The sequence below is a fragment of the Tigriopus californicus genome, chromosome 6, assembly GCF_007210705.1.
Source record: "Tigriopus californicus strain San Diego chromosome 6, Tcal_SD_v2.1, whole genome shotgun sequence".
NCBI classification, from domain to species: Eukaryota; Metazoa; Arthropoda; class Copepoda; order Harpacticoida; family Harpacticidae; genus Tigriopus; species Tigriopus californicus.
Window position 1 is genome coordinate 14,930,351 of NC_081445.1, and position 7,958 is coordinate 14,938,308.

The 7,958-nt window shown below is 40.2% G+C and overlaps 1 protein-coding gene across 3 annotated transcripts in view; it reads right to left on the reverse strand.

Annotated features, from left to right (window-relative positions):
- The window catches only part of LOC131882318 (ovalbumin-related protein X-like), an 11,267-nt gene extending 4,092 nt beyond the window's left edge, over positions 1 to 7,175 (reverse strand). Inside the window, exons 1-4 of one of the 3 annotated variants that reach the window (XM_059229429.1) lie at positions 7,079 to 7,175; positions 4,417 to 4,691; positions 3,997 to 4,134; positions 1,361 to 1,809 (exon numbers count right to left, since the gene is read on the reverse strand). In XM_059229429.1, coding sequence (XP_059085412.1) covers positions 1,361 to 1,751 — 391 coding nt within the window. In that variant the 5' untranslated portion in view covers positions 1,752 to 1,809; positions 3,997 to 4,134; positions 4,417 to 4,691; positions 7,079 to 7,175. Of the gene's footprint in view, positions 1 to 1,360; positions 1,810 to 3,996; positions 4,135 to 4,211; positions 4,231 to 4,416; positions 4,695 to 7,078 lie in introns of those variants that run through there. The other 2 variants (XM_059229430.1, XM_059229431.1) reach the window with 2 other exon arrangements.
- Positions 7,176 to 7,958: the final 783 nt, after the last annotated feature.

Sequence of the window (7,958 nt, forward strand, 5' to 3'; positions counted from 1 at the left end):
ACCGATTGTAAAAAAGGTTTTGGGGGATTCTTAAGCCACTCTCAATCTTTTTTATTTCTAGACCTAGGATAAAAAGTTACGCACCAAAAAGTCACGTTTTAACTTTTTTGCGCCCAATTTTGGACAATTATCTGAAACGTTATTTTTGGGAAAATCATCGTCTTGACGCTTTTTGCACTAACTTCATAATGGCTTGAATATTGCTTTGAAAGTTGAGCCCATTTTTTAATGGTTTTCATCACAAATGCTTAGAAAATAAGTTGGAAGATCATACAAATATTAACAAAGTATTTTACCGTTTATGAATCTAACCGTTACTAATGCAAAATCCCGGTGAACAATTTCACCGACTAAAGCGCAATTATATATTTTTGACATGTATACATGGCTTCAAGGTGAAAAGAAACTACGATAAACTGGCAACGATGGCGCTTTTCTGATAGTGCTGTTGTCCCGCCATCTAGAGTTAAGCTCTGACTTACAGAAAGTGGCGAGTTAGCATCGAAAAGGCAGGGTGGGCACGGTGGGCAGGGCGGGCAGGACTTCAAAGAGAGAGTAAGCCAAGGAAAAATGCAGGGCGTCTTGGCTCCCTTTTTCCTCCAGGTTAGCTTCCCTGAAGACCCTTTTGTCTGAATCAGTTCATGAATTCAAGGAAAAAAATCTTCATTTTGTTAAATGCATCCATGGCAAAGGTCTATTGCTTAAACAAATGTTAGTTTAACCATTCCTTGATCACACTGAATGGAATTGAATGCCAAATTTGATTGAAATGATGCCAAGATTGATATTTTAGCTTCGGAAATTAATGACGTCAAGTTGAAACAAACAGCCTTTCCAGTGGTTCTTTTCATATGATTTTTGCCATCTGATTTCAAAATCTAAAATGAATTGATTCATGCGTTTATTAGACATGACGCCATACCATTTTTTAATGACCATAGGCCCAGTCAAATTGGAATCTTTAAGATTTAAGATTCAAAAGATTGATAGCATTCAATGTATAGAGCAGCTGCCAAAGATTAAATCCAAAATAGGTATCCAATTTGCATTTTGTATCAAGAAATACCCAAACTTGTCCCCTAAAAGCATTCATTTTGACCCAACTGAAAGCTTAGGGCTTGCTTGCATATTTGTGCTTTCTTTAGTTTAATCCACTCCCATGACATGGTTTTACTCAAATGAATGAGTAAAAATTGACTCCCTTTTTTCTGTTTTTTGGCCAATTTCAATACCTTTCGATTACACTTTTACAGTATTTTTCTTTTCTTTGCCCAAGAAACTTAGCAGCATATTTTTTGTAAATGTAATAGTCTCATAGAACAACAACGTGCTCTTTCCCCCTATCAGGAGTAAGGCTTACCTTGCGCACCAAGTGAGGCCATGGCCATCAGGGACCCCAAACTCAAGGCTGACATGATAAGACTGACGTTCTGATACTGATCTTTCACGGCCAAATACATCCGCATGCTCAGGTCCTCATTGCCATAGGTTAGAGTGGCCGTGGGAGAGCGATGCGACCCCACACATTGGCCTTGATATGGAGCCTTGGTGCTCTCCAGAACCAGGACCACGATTAGAGAGCACAAGATGGCCAACATCAAGAGGAGAACACTTAAGAGAACGATGATCTTCGGGTTCCGACTAATCCGATTCATCACTGACGGTGTTTGCGGTGAGGTATTGACCGGTGAATAGGCCAATGAGTCCGGGGTGTTTTGTACCCCATTGGAGGGAGATGAGGCCGTCATCATGGTGGTTCCAGTCCAAATGATGCTCCTACGTGTTCAGGGTTATGGGTCACAAGGCCAACTAGAATGTTCAAAACGAGCATCAGGAATGCATTTTCGGGAAGCAGGAGTGTTCAACCGTTTTTGTTTTTTTATAGAAATGTCATTGATTTTAGCTCGAAAGCCGTGAGGAAGTGGCAGTATATAGTATAATGTAGAGCGGAAACATCACTGTGCATCATGCTCTCTAGTTCCTGGTTGAACTTCCGTTGAGAACGAACGTGTTTTGAATAATTCAGACTCGTTCAGTTATACTACCAGTGAAAACACGGTGTTTAAGTTGCTAACAAGGATGTTCTAACTTTGCTTTCAAAACTTTTGATAACAATTTGATGTCAGGTGAGACAAAGATTTTTTTATCATATTAAAAAGTCATGTGTTGGTCAAAAAAGAACAAAAAGACATTTAAAATTAGAATAAATAAACATTGGTAAATAAGCTATTCAATTAAAGCATTTTGGGCTTTTTGCACTCAATTTAAATTTCATTAACATGATAAGTCGGTTATTTGGCTCCTACAATTCAAATGGTCCTGTTTATGTCAATACTGATCATTATCTTTGTTCTCTTTTTAAATAAAGAAAGAGAAACAGGTGAAAACATATTCATGAAACTTACAATTTTGTAGAACAAAAATCAACCAAAAGATAACTTGAATGGAACATATTTTCTAAAGGTATGAACCTATTAAATTTGTTGGATTTGTTTGGTTGGACAGTTGAAACCCGTTCATTATCAATCTAAATACCGTGAGAGCTTAGAATCAAGTTGGACGATCGGGTACAACTCATGAATCGGAATTCTATGCAGGGATTAATGGACTTAAAAAGAAGATGATGATGCCACAAGGCAGATGTTTCAAGGTTAAGTCACTAAAAAGAGGAAAACAGACAATTATCGTTGCAAGAAGTATGTAAAAAGAAGTACAATGTATCTATTGATCCTGCTAATTGCTCTTTTTGTCATATTTGTGTTAAACACAAGCCTTTGAGAAACTAGAGCTAGTCAGGCAATAAATGTTTCATCAAACTGTTTCAAGCCTGATTTATCTTCGGTTACCAAAGTACAAGGACAGGAAGGAGGCTTGAAACCAAATTAGGGAATGCGTCTGCTTTCAAAGCGTTTGTGTTGCGTCTCTATACTGCACATAACATAATTGTTTGCACTCGATTAGCCTTTCAAACACATGGTGTCTTAGGTACATGTGAGCGAGCGCCATTTTGGAAAAATTGAACCATTTTTGAGTTTTAGAAGAAAGTGACGCTCTTTTGAGGCAATCTTTCAACTATTTTAAAACAATTAATCATTCAAAACCTTGAAGGCCATTATGCCGTTCTATGCCTCTGATACTTCTTATCTTATTGATGTGTGATCACTGGGACTGTGTAAAAACAAACATACAACTTTTATTCACTTTGTGCATTATCTGGATATTTGCATCTCTTTGCACCTTTTTGTGCTTTGGCTCGTAACATGGTTTTTCATTGATCTTCCTTTTTTTCTGGAAAAAGATAGAGGAACTCAACAATCGTTTCAATTTTTTCAAATTTGTCCGCTGTACAATTATTCTAAAAATATAAAAAACTTCATTTTGAATCAGGTTTTTATGCAGACTGTTGACTGTTTCAAAGCAGACTGCTTTGAAACAAACATAGTTTATGTTATTGAAGCAACTTGTCTCAATAATAATCACTCAAGTTTCTCATTTCATGACTATATTTTGAAAGGAGACTTGTAGTTGCTCCAACCAAAGCCAACCAAATTTTGCCATCAAGACCAATTGCAGTCCACAAACTTGTGTTAATCTACAAACAACTTAAAAGTTTGCGTTCTCAATGGACATTGGCAAGATTGCTGTTTCCAAGAAATTGTTTGTTTGAAAAAGGTGTTTTTCAATTTGATAGGATGGCATTTTCCTGAACAACCTTGTCTAATCAATTTCAACTCATTCCCAAAGCCGCATTGTTTTCTGATTGTATTGTCCAACAATACAAGACTTCTTAAGAATGGCAAAAGGCTCAGCTCTCTTTGCCCATTTGCTCATTTTCCAAACCTGAAAGCAATCCCCCCAAAACATTGTCAAACAATTGTAAAAGTCATGCATGAGAGAAGTTAGGCTTGAACGCAATTCTAAACTTTCTCAAACCTAGGCAACAAACGAAGCAGTTTGGTAAAAACCCTACTCAAAGTTTGCCATGGAGTTGCTCACCTGGGAAACATCATCCTCTTGAGATCTAGACAAATTGGTAGCTCTCGGAAAAGCTTCAAAGTTTGCAATCCTGAATAGTCATGACAACGAACAATCTCGCTAGGCAATGGCCACATTCATCGCATCCTGGAGAGAAAGCTAAGCAAAAAGCTGTAATGTTAATCGAAGATTGCGTAATGAGATCTTCGTTGTCACTGGCACTCAAAACCACATACATATGATCACCACAAATCAAAGGCGAGAGGCAAGAGCAAGTAGTATGTCTAGACTTTTCCATCAGCCCCTCACGAGTGACCAAAACTGTTGACAATAACGAACACATATGTGTTTTTGAATACATACATCTAATCAGACATGGCTTTGAATTCGACATTAGTAACACAATTTTCGTTCAGCCCTCTCAGATGTTCGTGTTCTTACTTGTTTTATTAGTTGTTGGCGCACTGGATTTCTGGCAAAGAGGGAACCTCTTTTCAACGTGATCCCTTTGGCACCACTTTCCCAATGGTCGTTCCATTCCTCCTGGGCTTCGAACATGGAACTTCTCCGTGTGAAAGGCATAGAAGCATCTGCGTCATTCTGGAGGAGGCTTGATTTACACTCGTAATACTTCGCCAACTCATCAAGAAGCCTAAACCAAAAGATCCCTGTGACTCAACAACCAAAGCAAGGCCGGCCTTTTTAGATGGACAAGTCTTCTTGCATGGAAATAAAAAGGTGGATTAAGCTATATCCCACGACTAATTTACCTATGTGATAAGTCCATACAAGGCAAATTCAAAGGCCCCACAGGAAAACCGAGAATAAGATAGAGAGAGAGGGAGAGGAACTAAAGAGACAGTTCCAACCGTCAAAGGCTGCCTTGGAGAATGGCGCGCTTGCAAACCAAAAGACAGAAACCAGAGAGAGAGAGAGAGAGGGACGGGGAAAGAGGGATAAAGAAGCGGGAGCGGGGGAGAGGGCTGGGGAAATGCAAGGCTCTCAATTCTTCGGTGGCCAGCTCACTTTTCAAGTCTCGCGCATTCTCCGCAAACTAACACTCCGAGGCATCGGATATATGTTAGGAGTTTGTACAAGAAAAGTGGCATTGCGCCCACGGCGTTTGATCTTCATCTTTTTGTGGATGAGGGGGGAGAGGTAAAACAAGGGATCAGAATGCTTTCATCCCATTCAACAAGGATTTAATCTCACTCATCCCAACAACAGAGAGGCGTGAGGAATGAGCATATTGCCCCTGTTATGGAGTGGGGAAATGCGCAGTCATGGGAAACATTATAATCGTGGAGGAAGGTAGGGATTGTGGTGATGACATGACTCCTCCTTGGCTATGTGGTGAGGTTCCTGGTTTTCTTTTGGGCGCCTGACCTTAATCTGCGCTTAATGATATCGTCGCCCCATATCCAATCAATTTGGAGGGAATGAGGAACCCCCCTCTGATGACATAACAACTCGTCAGCATTCCAAATGACTTTTGCCGGATTCGTCTTTTCTTACAAATGGATCGCTTAGAATGGAAGGAGAAAGAAAATACTTTCTTATAGCTTAATGTAGTGTCAAAACGTACCTTCCACACTTGAAAAGTTGGATATCTTTCAGGCTCCAGAGGACTATTCTATGTTATTAACATATTCATTTCTTAAGGCAAAGGTGCAATTTTTCACGCATTTGCAACTTTATGGGACTTTCTAGATTCGAAAGATGCGGACAATGATGACAAACACTTCAGCTTCTACAAATAACAATGCAAAATATGTCCTTTGTTCAGGTGCGAAGTTTTTTTACGGAATCTTTACATTATTACGCTGAAACTACATCAACATCCATTATTGCATGCAACAAATAATACTAGGTCCACAAAATTTTCAATGAAGGTTTACCGGTATATTGCTTTGACTATACTAATCATCAATGATGCCTCCATTGTTGGCATAGATGATAGCTTCTAGGCGCTTACAGAAGGCTTTGCACCCATCCCAAATGTTTTACATGGACATGGCGCCCCAGTGGTCGCTGATGAAGGCGTTGAGATTCATGACATTCGGGTGGTGGATATTGCTCGTATTGGACTCAAAATGCACCCAAAAAAGTGAAGTCCAAGGGGTTCACATCTAGCGAGCAACGTTCTTGGACTAGTAAAGGATGTTGTCCCCCAATCACTTCTGAGCCATCTTGGAGGTGTGTGCAAGTGCCCCATTCTGTTGGAGCACCACATACTCATCCGGATAATTGGCTTGAACCCTCGGCGACAAGTTTCCTCCAAGGTCTTCACGTATTTATTACCCTGAATGTGGTCCTGAATCGGACCGGAAAATCGGACTGGAACATGACCAGGGGGGGGGGCTTGCCATTAGAAGCCACAAAGGCCAGGGACATAGAGGAGGCAAGGTGCTGAGTGGTTCTGAGTATACGAAGGACCACATCAATATCGCCAAAGCTTTAAGATCCCTGTCAGGGCCTTTCATGCATCCAAAAGTGCGGGGATCGAATTTCGTTTGTCTCGTTCAGAAGTTATTTTCTCGTACAATTTTCCACCCAGAGAGCTGAATTATCTTTCCTTTATTTTGTTTCTGCTTCTACTTTGTCGGGTTTATTTAGGAATTACCTGTTTGAGAGCGCAAGCTTGACTAATTAAGCAAAGCACAGTGTAAAGATTTTTTTCGGAGCGCCAGGTAAAACTCCTCCCTATTCATCAGCTTCAATCAGTTTCTTTTCGGTCAACTGACCCTTAACATTAAATGACTAACTCTCAACGGATGTATTTTTGCAGACTTCCTAACCACTTCTGGGGATAGAAGCCCCAGGCGTTAAAGATAAAAAAAGATGTATCTCATGTAGCCTCATATTTATGTAGCATCTGATCCGGCTATCGAATCAGAGTTGAAGTGGTATCTAGCTTTTGTATTCAGGGTTGATCTGGAATGCTAGCTTAGAAATACTGAGAATGGGATCGCCTGCTGCAGTTCAAGATGGAAGATTTATATGTGCTATTTTATTTAGCTTTCAATTGCTATAATAGCTGATCCACCAACGAATTAGAGTTGGCAGATCTGGCTAAAGGACTAGTCGGAGAAACGACACTCACGAGATTTCTGTGATTTTTTTGGCTCCTTCGATGCCGCCTGGTGTGTGCGATGGGGATCGGCTTTGAACACATTTAGTTACGTGATTCTCAAAATTAAGTTCCGAATTCAGGGAGCCAGTGAGTTGATGGCGCGTTTGTTTGTTTTGGTTGAAACTGCGTAACGCAAGAGAAGTCGATCAGTCCGACACCCTGCTGCCCAACTACCAAAATGTGTTCAAAGTTAAGTCTCAAATGGCTTGGTTGGAGTGACTTTTCTCTGACAAGCCCTAGATCTAGATCTGGCTAGCCCTTGAATGTAAGGTTGGTCAGGAATTTTAAACAAAAACTTGTCCCAGTTTGACTTGAAAGAAGCTACCGGATCAAGAACACCGACGTATTCCTTTAGAATATTACAAGGAAGCAGATTAAACAATGAAGGAGCCCTGCAAAGAAGAAAGGTGAACTTCATTGTTCGAATTATTCTGATCCTCGAGGGCTTGAAAGTACTCTCAATCCGTGCGTTAAGCCTCGGTGGTCACTAGAATTAACCCCAACACCCGTATTGAGACAAAGTCTTTGATACTCCTGAAGACAAACAGTAAAAGATGCCTTTCGTTTCCTCTCTGGATATTGAACAGTTTTTTGTCTTTCCCAAAAAACGAGCACTCTCTCCCATTCCTGCAATGTTTCTTGCAAAATATATTTGGGCCTGTTCTGATGAATCGTCTTGTACACAGTTTGCATTGTAACAGATCTCTGGACTTAAACGTCCGATTTTTCAAACCACATAGACTCCTCCCAAATTCATCATGAATGAAACCTGAGGCAAGTTTTCTTAAACGCTCTTACCTCTGAGTTAAAGGCTTGGACGTTACACAAAGCAAGGATACCTTTAACAGGA